The sequence below is a fragment of the Acomys russatus genome, chromosome 4, assembly GCF_903995435.1.
Source record: "Acomys russatus chromosome 4, mAcoRus1.1, whole genome shotgun sequence".
Taxonomy (NCBI): Eukaryota; Metazoa; Chordata; class Mammalia; order Rodentia; family Muridae; genus Acomys; species Acomys russatus.
Window position 1 is genome coordinate 80,886,907 of NC_067140.1, and position 20,787 is coordinate 80,907,693.

The 20,787-nt window shown below is 47.1% G+C and overlaps 1 protein-coding gene across 1 annotated transcript in view; it reads left to right on the forward strand.

Annotated features, from left to right (window-relative positions):
• Positions 1–20,787, forward strand: part of Slc24a3 (solute carrier family 24 member 3) — a 142,953-nt gene that overhangs the window by 94,773 nt on the left and 27,393 nt on the right. Inside the window, exons 8-12 of the mRNA XM_051144931.1 lie at positions 3,553–3,606; positions 8,896–9,029; positions 11,017–11,177; positions 12,463–12,736; positions 19,828–19,994. Of these exons, the coding sequence (XP_051000888.1) occupies positions 3,553–3,606; positions 8,896–9,029; positions 11,017–11,177; positions 12,463–12,736; positions 19,828–19,994 (790 nt within the window). The remainder of the gene's footprint in view (positions 1–3,552; positions 3,607–8,895; positions 9,030–11,016; positions 11,178–12,462; positions 12,737–19,827; positions 19,995–20,787) is intronic.

The window sequence follows — 20,787 nt, forward strand, 5'->3', positions numbered from 1 at the left end:
GGACTCAGACGGGATGCCTTTAGTAGAAGATGGTTTTTGAAAACCAGACAGCCATTGTGTAGCTGAGATACACCATGGCTGTTTCTCCTGCTCTTTCCTAGTAGTCCTAAAATTGCTACTGTGGTTCTAGCCATCACATCTGTGTTACACACGAGAGGAAAGAATAAGAGGCTTTTATGCCTTCCTTCGGCCTTCTCATCTTACATATCTTTGAATATGTAACAAGTATAGGACAGGAGTGACAATTACAGCTTTAAACCAATCACTGTTGATCCTGGGAACTGAAGGCTGGACTTAGCTTTCTTGAGATCCTTTGTGGCTTCAATGCAGTAAAGTTCTATTCCTGGGCAAGAGATAAGGGACATCTCTCTGTTGGGTATTTTTTTCAGAAGACATGTAGAACTGAAAACATGAGAGAGCCATCTGTTGGGTCATCCGGCAGGACAAGGCCCATGGATCCATGCTAGCAGCTCAGGCAGTGTAACAGCATCAGAAGGAAGCTGAAATGTGTGTGTCAGGGTTCCAAAGGTTCTAGAAGAAACTAAAATATCCTGAGTGCTGTTCTGGTTGCTCAATTTGTGACTATGGGAGACAAAAGTAGCTCTGGAAAAATGTCTGAGAATACCACCTAGAGTCTATCATGAGCTGGACCCAGCATATAGCCATGGACAGTGCTGACCTGCAGGTTCACAGCTGGCTGGTGGACAGACAGTGGACGTGTTATCAGAGGTCATTTTGAGATGTTCACAGCACTAAGAAAAAGTATGTGTAGAGGGAACCATGAAGCCACCTGCTAATCAGCTAGGCAAAGGAGCCAAGGGAATGGCAGGAGGCCACAGGGCATCAGCTGCCCAGTGTGCTCAGGGTGGAAAGACCTTGCCAGGTTCACAAAAGAAGCCAGCAATATAGATGAGGATGGGGTCTCCCCAATCAAGGCTGACAGATATGGACCCAAGGGGCCTGCACAAACTTATGCAGATGCCCTGTTGAAATGTAGCCAATAGACAGCACATTCTCCATGTGTTGGGGGTGGGAGTGGGGACTGCGACTGCATCTGACATGAATTCTGGTGACCTCGATTTGATCACTTCCCCTTGGTAGAGTGGCCTTGTGGCCCACAGAGGAAAGGGATGCAAGCTATCCTGATGAGACCTGATAGGCTGTGGTCAGATGGTGGAGGAGGAGGGCCTCGCGCCCCATCGGAGGACTAGGGGAGGGGAATAGGGTGAAAGAGGGAGGGAGAGAGGGTGGAAATGGGAGGTTAAGAGCAAAGGGGTAACAATCAGAATGTAATGTGAATAAATTATAAAAATTATTTTTTAAAAAAAATGGGGTCTCCTACCCTTGAGTGGTCCTGAAAAATGGCCAACAACTAGCTTAAGGGCTTGCTATGAGAAAAAAAAAAAAAACTCAAAGAATGAGAAAGACTGTAAGAGTGTTTAGGAAGTAGTAGGTTTAAGCACTCTGGAGGTGGAGGTAGACAGAAGACAGATAGCAAGTTTGAGGGCAGTGTGGGATACAACATGACCGAAAAGATTAAAAAGAAGAAGAAAGGAAGGGAGTGGAACTGACCGCTGAATTTGGTTCTTCTCCCATGATCTCCCACTGAAATGCCCTTTCTTTAGAAAGACTTAACCATGTCCCTTTTATATGCATACTTGCTTTTCTGGAGTGATGCAATAGGGGTCAGACTCCGGGTCACCTGACTAGAGACTGAAGCCAAGAACTATGGTTGAACCAGGAATAGTTGGGATGCTCAGACACCCCTCACACTCCAAGTGCTTTCCGTATGGATAAATGCATGCTAGCAAAAATAATTCTTAAGGAGGCATGGGAGAGCACTCTGTGTGGACCCAGAGTTTCCATGACCAGCCCTATTTTAGTTAGTCTGTATTTGTGGTATAAAATAATGACCTTCAATTTTATTTTACCACACATGTGCATCTTACACTTTGATCACATCCGTCCCTATAATCTGAGACCCCTCCTGCCTTCCATTGCCCCTCCCCAACTGTTAATCTCACTTTCACTTTTATGGCTTATTTTTTTATCTATATTCCACATATGAGAAAAAAATAAACAATATTTATCTTTCTGAATATTGCTTATTTTGCTTGATATGACCTCTAGTCTCATCCATTTCTTGCAAACATTACAATTTGTGTTTATGAATGATTTGCATATATTGTATATATGATGTGTGTGTGTGTGTGTGTGTGTGTGTGTGTGTGTGTGTGTGTGTGTGTCCATTCTTCTGCTGGTGGACTCGTTTTGTAGACCAGGCTGGCCTCAAATTTACAGAGATCTGCCTGCCTGGCCTCCCTAAGTGCTGGGATCACAGGCGTGCACCACCACACCCAGTTCTGTTGTATCTTATCGTATCCTAGCCCCTCCCTGAGGTGGAGCCACCTGAATTCCTCCGTCTTTTCCACTTTATAAATATAACAGCACAAAACCTATCTATATTCTTTATATAACAGGTCATATTCTTTTTCTGGGATCAAAGAAAGGCTAAGGAACTTCCTCCTCAAACCTCCCCAGTTCCTGTCTCTCCAAACCAAACACGTTCCTTCAATTTGTTTAAACTGGCAGCTAAACAGGGCTTCAAAACACAAGCCCCCTGAGCTTTAGCTGGAAATTACTAAATAAAGAAAATGAAAGAATTCAGAACCTAAGAGGCACAAGGCCATTCCTGTCACTCAGTTGCCTTCCTTCCTTTGTCTTGGCTGTGTCACCTCTTGTCCTCTCTGTGCTGTGGTTTTCCTTTCTTGTGTCTTGGATGAAGGATCTCCCTATATAGTCCAAGCTCATTTAGAACTGTGCACTTTCGAAGACTGCAGGCACCAGCCACTATCAACCATGCCCAGCTCCCTCACTCATTCTTACTCTCCCTACTGATACCTTCTCACTAGAAGGTTCTGGAACTCTCTCTCTCTCTCTCTCCCTCTCTCTCTCTCTCTCTCTCTCTCTCTCTCTCTCTCTCTCTCTCTCTCTCTCTCTCTCTCTCTGTGTCTGTCTGTCTTGCTGCCCTTGACACTACCTGACTCTCTCCTGATCTCTGTGTCTCTCTCTTCTCCCTGTCTCTCTCTGGCAGTACATTCTGTATCCAACACCCCTGTACCCCCACCACCACCACTACTGCCCCAGGCTCCCATCAGTTCCTCTGGGGTGTTTGCTCTTTGTAAGTAGATATGTGTAACCCAGTGAGTGAGTAAACCCAGAAGATGTATGCAAACACTTGTATTCTCAAGGGCCTTCCACATTCCACAGAGCTCCTTTGGTAAGCGAATAGAGAAGAGCAGAGAGACATCCTCCCTTCAAGTGAGGGGGAACGATCTTTGGCACATGAAACACGGGCATAGACTAGGAATGTGGGTAGCTGGTCTGCCCTGCCATCCCAGCCACTGACTGTTGATGTTTCCAGCACCAGGTGACATGGCTTAGCTGCTGGGCTAGCCTTCTCTTCCGAGACCAGATGAGACCGGGCGCGTGCAGGGCGGTATGGCCACAGGTGTGGGCTAGCCTTCTCTAACTGTCCTTCCTCCCGTGCAGGTGGGAGTCTCTGGTCCTTGTGCTGATGTACCTCATCTATATCATCATCATGAAGTAAGTAAAGCACCTGAAGCAGTGTTGCGTAACAATGTAGAAAGGGGGTGGGGGGCGCTGACTCATTCAATGGCACCGTCACAGACTCAGTGACTGTTGGGAGTCTCCATCATTTTGGTTAGGAACCATAAAAATGACTCCTCAATTCATATGTGATGACAAAAATAACCACTTTCATATTTCATTCAAGAACTTTCTAGAACCCATATTTTCAGGATCTGGCAAGCGTGCTTTTAACTTTTATTAGAATGAAGGTAAAAACCCAACAAGTTTTATTTTGCATTACTATACTTGGTGTGAGAAGATGAAATGAAAGCTAACAAAGTGATTGAGGCCATACAGTCTTCCATTACTCCAGATGTCTCAGTCATCTGTTGCTGTGTAACAAATTGTCCCAAAACTTAGTGGCTTAAAAGGCAAAAATATGTATTACCTAAGAATTAGAAATCCAAGAGCTGCTTCACTGGGAGGATCCAGGCATAGAGTCTCTCATGAGGTCACAAATTGGACACTGTCTCGGGCTGAAGCCATGAAGTTGACTGAGGCCAGTTGAATCTGCCTTGGTGATGGCCCACTCACGTGGCTGGGAAGCTAATACTAGCTTTTGGTTGAAGGGCTCCATTCCTCACTACATGAGCTTCTCCCTATGGCTGCTTGAGTAGATCCCTACAGGGCTAAGTGATTCCAAAGAGGGAAGCAGAGGGCAGGGTGTCCCTCCATACTTTCTTTATTCCTCCTCAGACAGGCACACCATCACTTCGTTGTGCTCTATTCATGAGACCTGAACCACTAAGGGCAGCCCACCCTCAGGCCTGTACTTCAGTTAGAAGGAAAGAGAAGCCAGTAACTTGCCTGCGTTTTCAAGCTGCCACCGCATGCTCTCACCTCTTCAGGAAACAAGGCAGCTTACTTTTTTTTATCAAGAATGATAGCATTGCTTGCTGCCCTCCAAGTGAGACGAAAGCACATCTTTTGAACCTGCTGCTTCAGGTTCCCATGTAGTGTCAGTGAAATGGGGAGCTTGAAGAGCTATAGACCCCATCCCCTGTTGAGCCGTCTCTTAAACTCAGCCTACATTCTTCCAGCATCCATAACTACCTCTAGGGGAAGAAAAGCGGAAGACTATCAGTGCTTGTCAGCTTGGACAGGCCAGACCCCAGTCCAGCATGGACTTGGTTTGGTTTGGTTTTTCTAATGAGATGTGGGAAGGGTTAATTTGGGCTACCAGGGCCTGAGAAACCTGCTAGGAGAAACCAGTATGAACACAGCCAAGCATCATGTGAGCAGCAAAATTAGGCGATGGCCTGACTGGTGTCTAGAGTGGGCCATCAGCGTCTCGCTGCCCATCTATTCAGTAGGGCATCCAGGATTTACTGGAGGAGCTGCCCAGTGGTCAGCTCTGGGTCTTCTCTCTGGATATGGCTTTTCTAGAGTAGGGCCTCCCTGCAGCATATCCTGGCTTGGAAAGGGCTGCAGAGAGACGGATGAGGAAGCCAGAAGATGTGCCTAAGTACCTTCCACTGTAAGGACTAATTGGTGACCGCCCACTAAAACCATAGCTGACCCAATGGCTTTCCAAGGCCTGTGGACTCCAAAGAGAAATCTTGAAGCTGGAGCAGCCATCTTCCTCTTCTTTGTTTCAAATGTCAAAAGTATGAATGGAGTCAGGGCCACGGCGGGGGGGCGGGGGGCTGGGGGCATGGGGCAGCTGTCTTCAATGATTCTCACAGGGGGGGAGGTCAGGGGCAAGGGGCAGCTGTCTTCAATGATTCTCACAGCTCCCTTTCATGTCTTCTATTTAATTATTTCACCTCCTGAAATAATTCTTTTGGAAGCTCTAAATTTGGGTTCCTAGAGTCAAGAATCCTTTGCTTCCCCTCTGAGAAGCTGATTCATTCAGTGACTGCAGAATGGGCATGCAGGCTCTCCTCTGTGCTGAGCACTGGGCCCCTCCAATCCTAGACTTGACGGTTGTTTGTTCCATCATGAATTTAATGGAGGCTTTGCAAAATGAGACGGTCTTCAAACACAGATAGAATCTAAAGGCAAAGGGAACTGAGGGATTTTGCTAGTGGGCTTTCGATAGCCACTATGCCCTTTTACTTGGTCACCATCAAGCCCACTTGTGGACAGTAAGGTAACAAGCCCGAAGCACATGAAATTTAGCAGCTAAGAGGGTTTGTTTCTGCTGAGGCTTTGGCTTTCCCACCACCCCAGATGTTCCAACCAGCAGGACACAAATAAAACTGCGAATAACAGCTCCTGCTCGCATGGAATTCTCTGCATAAATTCCACCCTAAGTTCTAAATTGAAATCTCTGCTCTTTAGCCGTCCCTCTCTGCAATCAGAGACTCTAATCATTGGGTTGTATAAAATCTGATTTATAAAATTGCATGCTTCACAATAAAATAGCTTCAGGGTGCAAGCACAAAATTTAAAACATTCAATTAAAAATATAAAATAGAGCCACAGCCATGAAAAAAAAAAAAAAAAACCAACAACAACAACCCCACACAGCATATATTAGACTCTTCAGCTGCCTCCTAGGAAAATAGCTTTAAAACAACTTTAAATATTCTGTCTGAAAACCCAAAGGCCATCTGGAACTGGCCAGAGAGGTAGAAACCTTCCAGGCTATGTGGCACGTGCAGCCTTGGCAAGGACTGACCCTGTACATCCTGGTCACCTGACTGGGATACATTTGTAGATGCAGTTATATTGTCCGTGGACAATGGTTAAGCGCCTCCCACTCATTCCTAGGAACATCTCTCATGCAGCCACTGAACTGCCTTGGGAATGTGGCTAAATTATTCAGCCATCTTTAATCTCAGTTTTCTCTTCTGCAAAATAATAGTACTACTTCCTATTCCAAAGGTTCTTTATCAGAGCAGGATGTAATCAGTTAGTTACTGGTGTACTATCTGGTTTCAGGAAAGCCATCACTGAGCACTACATTTTTAAAAAGCCCTCATTGTATGCTCCTGTTATCCTGTTATTAAAGCACCAGGAAGTTAGTAAGATGCTGTTGTACTTTGGGAGCAAACCCTTGTGCAAGTTGGTATCTTTATGGGGGAAGTAGTTTCTGAGTCAAGGTAGCACAAGCGCTGTTTCTGTCCAGATAGAGTAGATTTTAGTTCCAACAGTTCTGAGGAAGGAGGATTACAAGTCAAGAGTAGTGTGGGTGGGGCTGGAGAGATGGCTCAGTGGTTAAGGGCACTGCCTGCTCTTCCAAAGGTCTTGCATTCAATTCCCAGCACCCACATGGTGGCTCACAACCATCTGTAATGTGATCTGGCCTACAGGTGAACATGTAGGAAAAACACTCAATACATAACAATAATAAATAAATATTTTTTTAAAAAGAGCAGTGTGGGCTACAGAAAGAGTTCTAGGTTGCCTGGGGCTGCACCGTGAGACCTTGAAAGAAAGAAGAAAGTGGCCGTTTTCCTCCCTGACATAGAGATGGTATTCATACAGAACCTAGACAGCCAGGGGCCTTTCTTTCCGTTAGGTGATGGTTGAATACGAATCAACAGAATGACAAGCCCCACACATCACCCCTCCGCCCCTGTCAAGCCCCACACGTCACCCCTCTGCCCCTGTCAAGCTCCACACGTCACCCTTCTCCCCGGGTACCATCATCCCAGCCTTGCTCCATGTAGATCTGTTCTCCTCCCTCCATGTAACTTTGAAGGCCAGGCATCATTCGTTGGTTGATCCATGAAGATTTTAACATGTGTTTCTAAAAGGACTCATCTTCATCCTAGTCACAATTGTTATTGTCTCTAAAATGAATGCAAATTCTTCAATATCCCAAATACCCAATCAGTATTTCAACTCCCACAAGTGGAAATCTGTCCTACTTTTCGGTTTTCTTTGGCTCTCATAAATACCATAATTTTTTTTTTCCAAATCAGAACCCAAATAAATGATGTTTAAAATTAGAGTCGGGAGCAACATGCTTTGGAGCTCTTTCTGCCTATAACCACTCCCCTGACCTCTGTGCACATGCACAGTGTGTGTGTGTGTGTGTGTGTGTGTGTGTGTGTGTGTGTGTGTGTGTGTATGTGCCCTTGCAACTTATTCTTAGGCAGAGTTTAGCTATTAGCCTGCAGAGACACCCATGGTTTGGACATTATTACTGCATTCCAATTCCATGATGCAGCAAAGCCAGTGCCTTTGGTCTCTGTGTGTCCTGTCTGTTTGCATTTGATTTGAATCAGGTTGAGCTATGTCAACATGAGTTAGGCCATCAGGAGGCTCGTCTAGGTCACCTTTCCCTGTGGTGGTGGCAGCCACCGATGCTTGACATCTGGAGCCATTATTTCACAAACGTTACAAAACAGTGATGTTTAGATTCCATCCCACTTAGGAATCCCGAGAATCTTCTAGGATTAGCTGTGTCCCTTTTCAGAGCCTGCATCTATCATCCTTGGCTAGTTCCCTGTTCTCCCTTGTGCCAGAAAGGCTCCAGGTAATTCAGGAAGGGGTCTATGGAAGAGAAGGCTGGAACACAGAGCATCCAGGCCCACCACACCACACCCTGTAGTTACAAAGTTGCCATAGTTAATGCCCCTCACAGAGGCACTGACTGAAAAGACAGGCATACAGAATACAAGGGGAGGGGACTGAGGGGGTCTTTTGTCTGGAAGCAAAAGGAATGAGGAAGAGAATAAAACAGGTTTTAAGTGGTTTCTGGCCCAGCCTGAGTTCCAGTGGGAGGCTGGAAGTCAAGCTGGGCAGAGTGCAGCTTCAGCATATTAAACCACGGCCAATAAACATTAAGATCCTTGAGTAAGAGAAAGTACAATGGTGGCCCAAGGTGCCGTGTAATTCCTATCCCTGACTTCACCCTTGGTGTTTTGAGAATTCCTCTGGGAGACTTCAGAGTAAAGAGAGCAGAACGTTTTCCTGCCAAAAACATCCTAGCAACCTGTGACCACTGCCTCCCTTCAGTGCTAGTCCACCAGGGCATGCCCGAAACACTTCTTGGTGTTTCCATCACCCCGGTGCACGAGAGCCCAGATTGCTGTCATAAAGCCACAAGCCAACTGACCCTGAGGCGAAGGTACACAGTAACAGAGAATAAGACCTCTGATCGCAAGAAGCCCAAGACAGGTAGGTCTAGATAAGCAACCAGCTGTAGCATGCAGACTATGAGGCTCAGGCTCAGGCGCAGGGCCTCACCACGTATATCTAAAAGGGACACATCCTCAGAGAGGATGCTGTGGAGTCAGGGAAAGCGAAAGACAGTTGCTGACAGATTCTCTCTGCTTGCTGCCTGCTCAGATACAATGCATGCATACACCAGTGCTTCGAAACGAGGGCGAAAGGTGCTGGGAACATGGTCAATGGACTGGCCAACAATGCGGAAATCGATGACAGCAGCAACTGTGACGCCACCGTGGTGCTACTCAAGAAAGGTAAATAACAGAGTCTGAGTCCAGGACGGGTGCCATGGTGTTGGTCTGTCTACCTGGCCTGCAGCCACCGCCTGGCATCCTAGCTGGCCACCCGAGAAGACAGATAAGACTCAGGTCTCCTGCCCTGCCTCGTGAGCCATGCCTGGATTCATTGATATCCCTAGGGAAGCCACTCCACATAGGTGATGTGGGAACATGGGACCAGCAGGGCCACGAGAGAAGAGCGTGGATTTTTGAGGTAGTGGATTAAGGCTGTGTGACTATGAAAAGTTACTTAGCTTCTCTGAGCCTGAGAGACAGCCATCATTTCTGTGATGGGTAAGCCAGTTAAATATGCAGAAGAGCTTAATGCAATGCTTCATAGTGACAGGCATTGCTGGTTATCATCACATAATTCACAATCTTTTGGAGACTACATTAACTCAGGTTCCAAGCCACAGAAGGGGAGAGAAAATTACCTTTGTTTTCAAAGTAATTCTTCTATATAATAGGCACTTACAAAACCGTCATTATGCTAGTGGAGGCAACATGCTGTTCTCTGATAAATATCAGTGTTTGTGCAGGATGTAGAGAAATATCATGTAATTTTGCTATGAACTTATTTTTTTTTGTTCTTTTTTATTTTCTCTTTGAACTACATTCCATATAGTCACTTTGCAGAGAAACAACAAAAATAAATAAATTAGAAACTGTATAAGTTATTTTCAACTATATCTCTAACTTTAGACTTTCTTGATAATTTATTGTATTTTGAAATCAGACATTTGATATTTTTCTGAAGGTCTATATGTACATTTAATGAAAGTCTTTGATGCTATTTAGTACTATTCCATGGAAGGATTTTCTTTAGTTTCTCTCTTCTGAGTATTTTATAATCATAAAAAAGAACTCGTGGGGGAAAAAAAAAGAACTTGTGGCTTGAGTTGGGGGCAGAAAAGCTGAGTAATATTAGTGTTGGGCCTGGGGAGATGGCTTGGTAGGCAAAGTATTTGCCATACAACAAGGAGGGGTGGTGGTGGTGGTGATGACGACGACAATGACAGTGGTGGTGATGGTGGTGGTGGTGATGATGATGATGATGACAGTGGTGGTGGTGGTGGTGATGATGATGACAACAGTGGTGGTGGTGATGGTATGCAAGATCACTTCATGGTCTCATGGCCTGGAAAAGAGGTACTAACATAGGCTACCGCCAGGTAACTATGAATGATGAGTATGCAGTGCTCTTCCACAGAGAGAGGGTTCAGGCCCCGTGGAATGCTCCATATGATGTAAGGCTTGTCTGAAGCTCCTCCTCAATACCAGTCCTCTGCATGTGGGCAGCTCAGCCCCCACCCCATCCACCCTGCTCACAGGATGCGTGCAGGAGTGTGCACATGTCCACACCATGAGCTCCCCTGGAACACAGGCCAGCTCTGCAGCATCTACCAGTGCACTGGGTTGCCGTCGCGTGCATCAGCACTGGTGGGTTACCAAAGGTCATCGGGGTCTTTCCCGTGACCCAGACCTTAGTGGTGGGAAAATAACTCTTTGAGAACAAGGAGCAATTCTCTTACCCTAATCATTTTCTACCATACTGATGAGTGGTGTTTGAATAGTCTCAAGTCATTTCAAATGAATTATTAAATATGACCTATGACTTAAATATGACCCCTAATGTTGATCATTGTAACCTTCAGTGGATGGATAGAAGGAAGGAAAGAAAAGGGGAGGCAAAGGATGATAGGAAGGGAGAAGAGAGGAACATGATGAAGAAGGAAGAAAAGTGGGAGGAAGAGAAGGAAGGGAAGGGGAGGTAAGTAGAGGATGGATGGATGGACGGATGGACGGACGGACAGATGGACAGATGGACCGACCAGTGAACAGATGGATGAACAGGTGCAAAGGTTGAAGGAGTGGCCTAGGGAAGAAATAAGGGAAAAGGAATGGATGAACGACTCTCTCCTGGGCTCCAGGCTACTGTATTTTCTCTTTCACATTTCCTTAGCCAATTTCCATCGCAAAGCGTCAGTGATCATGGTGGATGAGCTGCTGTCGGCCTACCCACACCAGCTTTCCTTCTCTGAGGCTGGCCTTCGAATTATGATCACAAGCCACTTTCCTCCCAAGACACGGCTCTCTATGGCCAGTCGCATGTTGATCAACGAGGTATCTGGGAAAGCACAGTGGGGGGGGGGAGGGGAGGGGAGGGGAGAGAAGAGGAGGGGAGGGGAGAGGAGGGGAGCATAACACTTCCTGATTTAAAAGATGCCGTGCCTGGGTGAGAGTTTAACAGAGCTGTATCCCTTGGCCATTTCCCAGCGTCTCTGCCCTCTGAGCCACCTGTGCCCCAGTCCTCTCCCTCTTCTCACTGCATATTGACAGACATAACCTAGCCCCCCTCCCCCCGCCTCCTGCTACTTACCTTTTTTAAGACAGGGTCTCACATAGCCCGGGCTAGCCCCAAACTCACTATGTAGCCAAAGATAATCTTGACCTTCTGAGTGCTGGGACTCCAGACATGCGCTACCGCTCTCAGTTTGTGGAGTACTGGGAACTGTACCCAGCATCTCATGTTTGCTAGACAAGCACTCTACCAGCTAAACTAGGTCCCCAGCCCTGGCCTTTTTCTTCCATTTGAATAAATCTCCTTCTTATAAATTTGTATCTAAATTGCTAAGTAAAAGTTTCCCTGGTTTAAAACAATCCAGAGTCCCTGGGTTTTTTACTTTCCCTGGAGTGGCACACTAGCCCAAGCATGTCCTGTAGCTTTCTGGAATATAGAACCAGGGTTTCCACAGGGTGGAAAAGAAAGATAATGTCAAAATGTATGGATGTCAAAGAATTGAACATCCCAGATGTAGAAATGTTCACAAAGGGAAAATTCTAGTGGATCACTGTTACAATAATTTGTATCCATTCAGCCTACAAAGCCAATAACTGACACAGAGTCTAAAATGTGCTTTAAAGGTGTTAGCACTAGGCACTGGGCAGAATCTAAATGGATACAAATCTACTCGTAAACTAAACAAACTACTCTAAACCTCATAACATACATATATCCCAAGCACTTGCCACTATGATCCTTGGGCCGTTTCTCTCTCCCGCCCAGCCTCCTCCTCCACTGTCAAGGGGCTTCCCCTCTCTACTGACCATCTTGGCTCTGCCCCCTCCAGGAAGTCCCGCCTTCCACTTCCTGTCCTTCTGCCCAGCTGATTGGCTAAACAGCGCTTTATTGATAGTTGTTACATCCACTCAAGACATTCCTCCACAGATCACAAAAGGGAGATCATCTGAATCTGTTACTGCTTTGAGGAATCTCCTAACACATGGCTCTGTAGTCTTCTCCCCCACTTCCTTGTCCGTTCTGGGGAAGACATACCTGCCGGTGTTTAGTGTTGTAGGGTAACTCCCACCCCTCTGACTGTAGTGACAGATCACTTTCTATTTTCAGAGACAAAGACTGATAAACAGCAGGGCTTATGCCAATGGGGAATCTGAAGTGGCCATCAAAATCCCAGTCAAGCACGCCGTGGAGAACGGAACAGGGCCCAGCAGTGCCGCCGACAGGGGTGCTAATGGAACCCGGAGGGACGACATCGTTGGCGAAGCTGACAATGAGACGGAGAATGAGATCGAAGACAACGACAACCACGAGAACGACGACGAGGAGGAAGAGGAGGACGACGATGACGATGAAGGGCCCTACACGCCATTCGACCCCCCCTGTAAGAGGCCCTGGGTTTGGGCTTGGGCATGGAGATTTCTGGGGAACCACAGAGCAGGTGCCCTTCACTTGGCTACCTTTTTATTACTCAGTGTCAAAGTAGCCTGTTGACAAGCAGACGCATGTTTGTATGAGGCGGCTGCTGAGGGCAGGGCTCTGTTTTGAAAACTCCAAAAGTGTGTGTGGGCATTTCAGTTCACTTTCAAGTCAAGGCACGTGGGCAAGAGTTGAAATGTGAGCACGTTCGCCAAATGCGTTTTGTGGAAGAAGCTCCTTCCTTAGCCTCTGGGGTACGCCGGGGGACCTTTAGTTCTGAGGTAGGAATGCACCGTGACCCATCAACAAGGCAGTGAGGTACCCTGGACAGAGCCGCTATGCTGGTGCGCTGCTCTGCTTCAACCCGGCTGGGAACGCCCTGCCCGTGATGGCTCTGGAATGCACCCTGTTCCTTGGTCTTACCTCCTCTGCTTTCCCTTGATTTAGGACCCTGCCTCTTTCACATCCTGCTCTCTGCAGAGCAGAATTCACAGGAGACGCAGACCCATGCAAAAGCTAATCCTTGCGGGTCTTACCTTGTGGGTCGGTCAGGGACTCTCCCTGGCATGTTGGAAGGGGAGAGGCAAGACTTTCAGGACCTTTCCCTGCAGGGCTTGTCCTTTCACGTTCCAGGAACCATATCTGTCACCCCCCCCTCCCAACCCGTTAGGAGAACAAGAAGGCCAAACCCAAAGAATTGTGTCCTTGCTACACCTTCAAAAAGTTTCTACCAGCTTCGGGAAGCCTGTACTGGTTCAGTCCTAACTGGTGTGTGCAGTTCCCTGGGGCTGACCGAGCCTGCATGAGTACTACCTGAGCAAGTATTGCATGATCAGCCTGAAAGCCCATTTAGCGGCAGATGCTGAGCCTGGAGGTCCCAGACCTGTACTGTTTTGGGGTGCACAGCCTTGCTGTGCTTCTTTCTCCCTATATCGGGGTAGGGGCAGACAGCATGTACAACTTAGACCAGAACTGTTCCTTCCCTAAAACAGGATCCTTGATAGGCACTTACCAAATTGAATTAAAGAAGTACCCTCCCAGATTCCTGTCTGCCTGCCAAAGTTACATTACTACTTGTTCGTAGGTTATCTCCATAGGGGCGGAAACCCCTATGCGGTTTCACTCACTCGAGTTTAATTGTGGTCAACCACAGCCACCATCCACAGGCTGAAAAATGTTAAATGGAAAATTATGGAAGCTCTGCCCCACCTGAACCATCCCTCTGTGCAGCAGTTCATGCCACGCATGCTACTCTCCCGGCCCCAGTGCCTGTGCCTTAGTCACTAAGACCATCATGTGCATATACGTTTATATTGATATAACTATTTATAAGTGCATGTAGAGTTTATATGCGCATCAAATACTTATGCATTAGATGGATTAATATGTATTGTACACATAGCTACACACCTACACATAAATGCACATATATTCTTGAGTGAAAAAACCCTTGCCACTTGCAAACAGAGATGTGTATGTAAGTAAACACATTTCCATAAAATAAGGGAAAAAAACAACACTGGAAGGAAATCCACCAAAATAAAATTGCATTTTGCTAGGTGGATTTTTTTTTTCTATTGAAAATGTATGGTTTTGTTTTCTACACAGCCAGAACAAATGTGAATGTTTATCTATTGGTCTAAAACATTGCACAATTACTTTTTCTCTTTGCCAAACCTAAGCATTCTTAAAAGCCTGGTCAAAAATAGAACTCCAAAGCAAGTCCTTTGAAAGGACCCTGGCACTTGCCACGCATGCTGAGCCACCCTGTCGCTGATTTCACAAGTATATGGCCTCCTCAAAAAAGAGCTGTGCTTTTTAATTCACTGCTGTGTTCTAGCCTGGCACAAAATGACTTAGCCAGCACCCGGCACATACGCTCTAAGTGATACAAATAAATGTATCCCCTGGGGTTCTGTTTGGAGCAAATGATGATAGAATGAAATAGAGAAAACATCCAGAAAAGCTGCTAACACAGGAGAGGAAATGGCTCACCTCCTGCTCAGAAACAGACAGTGAAGCCAGCTGAAATGCCACCGCGCCATCCTTCAGTTCTCCTCAAGGTCACTTCTGAAGCCCCTTTCTGTGTTGCTTGCCTTGCTCAAGGAATTAGACCCATCGCTGGGTTTACAGTCGTAGCTTAGACGCTACTCTCTGTGTTTCTACCCTTAGGGTGGATGTTACCAAGGAACAAGAATGTAAGCCGTGACTGTACAATTTCACGGCAGTGAGGCTGTTTTCCTGGCTGCGTGTTCCTCATTGCCAAACTCAAACAGCTGAGAACAGTGGAGGAGGCCTCGGCCCCTGCTGGCAGGAGCTCGTACTGTGTGCAGCTTTATCTAATCAGCGCCAGCCTCCGACTCTCAGAGTCCTGTGTCATGGCCTCTTCTTCCTTCTCATTTTCAGTTTCTGATGAATATTAGAGATCCAAGTTGAGTTCATTTCTTTTTCTATTCACTTGTTTCCTTGTAACCCTCGATTGGGGGGGGGGTCTGTTCCAAATAAGCACCTCCCTCTCTCTCTCTCTCTCTCTCTCTCTCTCTCTCTCTCTCTCTCTCTCTCTCTCTCTCTCCCTCTCTCTCTCTCCCTTCCTTCCTCCTGATGCAATGCCAGCAAGGGGATTCCCCAGAGTTCCAGGGCGCTAAAGCCTCCGTGCCCACCTGAAGGATTCCCATGGGATCCAGAGATCTGGCCTTAATCTGAACCCTACAATGCCTGAGGCTCATCACAAAACAACGTGTACGTCTGCCATCTTCTTGATGAGCAGTCCAGCCAGGCTCTGGGGTCTCATTGCTCCCCTCACCTTCCCCAGGTTAAGTCCAACAGGATGCACAGCACCCAATAGGAAAAGAGCCTCTTTCTTACTAGTGTTGTGTCTTCATTTGTGGACTGCACTAAGATTCTTAAAACCTATTTTGGGGGGCATTTCTGATTATACTGTAAATCATCGTGTTGTTGTTAATATTTCGTTACTATCATTGTTAATATTTTTAGCTTTCTTGGGGCAGAAGAATGCTTAAAGGTATCTGAAAGAGTAGGTAGATAGTGTCAGAGCAGGGAAAATGGGAGGCAGGGGCCAAATCAGGTAGGGCTTCGTGAGTCATGGTATGGAGGTATGGCATCGCTCCAGAGATGGTTGACAGCAGGGGAATGTTCTAGGCTAGATTTTTTTTCTTAAAACTTTCTCCCTTTACCTGCAAGCGCAAACATGGAGGTAAGGTAGGCTTTAATGTGAGGTTCCTTTAGGAAGCCTGGCCACCTGACAAGGGGCTGGCCATGAAGGAAACACACTGGGCAGGTGCCAAGTTTGGGCCCATGGATGAAAGAAAGAGGACAATCAAGAATAACTTGACTAGGGCAGTTGGCCAACCTGCCGCCAAGCAGGCCTCTGTCCTAATGTTACCAACCATTTGGTTAGGGTCCTTTTGCTCTCCCAGGCTAAGAATCATGGGCAGGCCTGGAGAAGATTTTTAGCGCTTGGTCTTTCATCCCTTTTGTATCTCTTTAGAGCTTGGCAGACACAACCAGCCCAACAGCCGGCAGGTGGAAACAGTTGCAGGTAGCACCCCCTAGCATTGCAGCTCTCTCTTGCAGGCCTCAGTATCAGGATCTCTGAACCCTTAGCAGCATCCAGTGTTAGAGTTCTGGAGCCTGGGTGTCTGAGACCCTAAGGGCTTGACAGATCACTGGAACTCTTCTGCTGCCAGAGCCCTGAGTTTCTCCTCTCTGGCTCTTCCCAATTTCCTATTGTTCATGAGCGTCAGATCGCTGCTCTCCCTGCCCCCACTATATCCCATGCCCCCTGTTCTCTCAGATTCACCAGCTGCCTCTTCTTTAGCATCAAGAAGTTTCTTGCCTCACCACCTTGGCCTGCTGACTGCTCCACTCTCAGTGCCACCGCCATTGGGGCTCTGTTGTCTCTGCCACCTCCTGTCACCAGCTGAGCCCAGGCTACTGAGTGTAGGCAAGAAAAGACCCCTTGAGAGATGCCTTTCGTTCAGTTTGCTCAAGGTGTCTGGTTGTCAGAATACCAGGCACAGCCTGCCATCAGGGCTCAAGGCAGCCAGGACATCAGAGAGTCTGGTAGCTGCCAGCTGGCATGTTGTCTTGCCCTGTCCCCTGTCTTTGCTCATGTAAAGGAAAATAAGCCCTTGGAAGGAAAACTTACAATAAGAGCTTCATGGACACTGAGTCCATTTTCACTGATTTTTAACAACATTTAAGAGCTGCCTGGTGCCCCCAGGGAAAGGTGGAGCCCTCAGCTCTCTCACTAATATCATTTCATCTTTAACTGCACCCCCTCCCCCAGCACCTTTGTGAGCTCAGTGTTACTGGATCCACAGTGCATAAGCAATAAAAGTAAGGTTTGGTGAATTGGGGGTAACTGTTCCAGTTTGATTTCTATCGCTGTGATGAAACTAGAAATCAAAACCAACTTGCTGAAGAAGGTGTGTGTGTGGCTTACATGTCCCAGTCAGAGTCCATCGTTAAAGGAAACCAAGGCAGGGGCTCAAACAGGGTAGGAACCTGGAGGCAGAAACTAAAGCAGAGGCCATGGGGCAGGCAGAGGCCACAGGGCAAGCAGAGGGGCAGTTCTTACTGCCTTGCCCACCCATGGCTTGTCCAGCCCACTTTCTTATATACTCCAGGATCACCTATCCAAGGATGGCATGACACACAGCCTGCTGTCCCCTCCCACATCAATAACTAACCAGAAAAATGCCCCCACAGTCTTGCCTACAAGCCAGTCTGAGGGAGGCATTTTCTCAGCTGAGGCGCCTGATTCCCACCTGACCCTAGCTTGTGTCAAGTTGATAACAGGGGAAATGGTCAGCACAGCGATGCAATAACTCCACCCCCAAACCAGAGGGTGACTGCACCCCAGTGATGCCTGATGAGGAAGGCATACACTGTATGTAGCTGCAGATGGTTCTGCCTCGCCCACCTGAAGGGACAGACAGGTGCCAGCAATGATAGGTACCATTTCTATGTCATTAAAAAACACTATTTAAAGGTTAATAGGGCATGAAATAGGACTTTATATTGGTTTTGAAGATATGAAATAAGTTGTATTAAGCCTTATATTAATCACTGTTCACAATACTATAGTAAGAATTTACCTCCTTAACTCTGACAGGAATATGAGATGATTCAATCATTTTGGGAAACTGTTTTTAGTTCCTTAAAAAGTAAACACCTACCTCATGGCTTGGTGGTCCATAAAACCCCATCCCCCCCACCCCGCCCTGTCCCCCAGATCTTCAGCCAAACCAAAACCATGCTCTCCAGAAAACCCGTGCAAGGGTATTGATGGGCACTCTAATTATTATGATCTACAGCTGGCCACTACCCAGTGTCCAACCTCCTGAGAATGGATAAGCAAAGTCAGCGTGTTCCTGGCAATTAAAAGGAATAAACTAACAGCACTTTAATCAATCTCAAAACAAACATGGGGTAAGCAAAAGGAACCATGACTCAGTGATTAATTCCTTTGAAGTTGAGGTTGAACAAAAGGTGATCTGTGGTGGTCAGGGTGAAGGTTGGCTAGAGAGGCATGGAGAGCTTTCTGGAAGATGAGGGGGGTGTTCTGTATCTCAGTATGGATATCACATGTGTGCATACGTATTTCTTTCCATAGGCTAATTAGCAGTTGAAAACCAAAGAAATTGAGTTAATATATCTGTCACCCAAATAGCCATTCCTGGGTGCTTCTGTTATGAAAGTATTTGGCAGTACAGGATGGTATTGCCTGCATCACTGGCAGACCCATCATCTTGACCTTGAACTTTTTAATTATGCAAGTGCTCATTTGCAAACTATCAGTTTATGGTGCAACACTAGGAGCTTCCGTTGGGTGGCGCTGTGTCAGGCATGGGTGGTGGTGGAAAATCATTTAAGCATTGTTTTTTTATTTTGATTTTTTAAAAACTTGTTCACTTTACATCCTGATGATAGCCCCATCCCTCACCACCTCTGGTCCCAATCTTGCCTTCCTCATCTCCTTAACCGCCCCTACTCCTCATGGGGAGCCCTCCTTCCCTAACCTTAGCCTATCAAGTCTCACCTAGACTGTCTATATCCTCTTTCTCTGTGGCCTGGCATGGCCGCCCCTTCAGGGGGAAAGTGATCCAGGAGTGGGGACCAGAGTCCCTGTCAGAAGTAGTCCCTACCCCCCATATTGTGGGACCCACATGGAGACTGTGCTGCCTGTCTACTGCATCTGAGCAGAGGGTCTAGGTCCTCGCTGTGCATGGTCCCTGGTTGGTGCATCAGTCTCTGCGGCACCCCCTCCTCCACCTATAAGGTAACCCAGACCCAGAAAAATGCACATGGTATATACTCACTTATAAGTTGATGTTAGCCACATAATACAGGATAACCACACTAAAATCCACAGACCTAAAGAGGCTAAATAAGAAGGAAGACCCTAGGAAGGATGCTTAATTCTCATTCAGAAGGGCGAACAGAACAGACACGGGAAGCAGCTGAAGAGAAGGAACAGGAAGGGAGCTGACCATAGAGGTTCTCTGAAAGACTCCACCCAGCATAACATTGAAGCAGATGTTGAGACCCACAGCCAAACTTGGGGGTGTAGCACAGGGAGTCTTATGGAAGAGTTGGGGGCATAAAAGGACCTGGAGGGGACAGGAGCTCCACAAGGAGACCAATAGAGCCAACATTTAAGCATTTTATGAAAAGTGATATTTGAGATCCCAGCATGGTGGCTGGCGCACACCTGTAATCTCAGCACTCGGGGAGGCAGAGGCAGAGGCAGGACGATCTCTATGAGTTCAAGGACAGCCTGGTCTACAAAGTGAGTCCTGGACAGCCCAGGCTATACAGAGAAATCTTGTCTCAAAAAAACAGAGAGGGGGGGAGGGAGGAAGGGAGGGAGGGAGGGAGAGAGAGAGAGAGAGAGAGAGAGAGAGAGAGAGAGAGAGAGAGAGAGAGAGAGAGAGAGAGAGAGCACTCTGGGGAAAGAGTATGAAGGCTACTAAAGCAAATAAATCAAGCCTGTTTTTTGTCTTTTCTTTTTTGTTTCTCCCCTGTCCCCAGCTGGCAAACTGGAAACTGTGAAATGGGCATTCACCTGGCCACTGAGTTTTGTCTTGTACTTCACTGTCCCCAACTGCAGCAAGCCCCACTGGGAGAAGTGGTTCATGGTGACATTTGCTTCTTCTACACTGTGGATCGCAGCCTTCTCCTACATGATGGTGTGGATGGTGAGTGTGCTTCAGTCAGTCCCACAGCAGCCATGCCCAGCCCAGCGGTTTAGCCTTGCGAGCGTTCATCCTGTTCATCCTTAGGCTGACGTGGCCTGACTGCACGTGGCTGTGCATGGCGCTGTGGGTGGCTCTGCAGATTTGTTCCAGCTCCAGGGCAGTTACCTTCATCCAGGCACCAGGCTCGAGTGGCATTGTTCCTTAAGTGTTGACTCTTTTTCTTTGGGCAGGTGCCGTCCTGGGACAGGGAAGGTCAAACACTAGGTGCCCCCTGAGGTCTTCACTGGGGGCTGACCTGTCATGTTGTCACTTCCTTTCCACACTCGGTGGACAAGTCCAGCATCTATGAGTAAGAGAAGTCAGACGGTGGCACACACCTTTAATCCCAGCACTCGGGAGGCAGAGGCAGGTGGATTGCTGTGAGTTCAAGGCCAGCCTGGTCTACAAAGAGAGTCCAGGACAGCCAAGGCTACACAGAGAATGCCTGTCTCAAAAAACCAGAGACAGAGAGAAAGGGGCAGGGAGGTGAGACGCAATCCCTGAGCTCTGGTGGAGGACCAGCAACAGAGGAGTCTCGGGCAAAGGACATGTTGCGTTAGGTGACTTGTTCTAGGGTCCCTTCCGAGATGAAATAATGATCCAGTGGTTGGACTAGGTTAGGGACCTCAGAAGAGTTCTTTCTGCACCCCAGAGTCATTTTTGGAAACCCAGACAGTTCATTTATATGTTCTTTAGGTGGGGAGTAAACCTAATCCATTAGAATTGGAGTTCGGGCAGAAATTAAAAACCATGA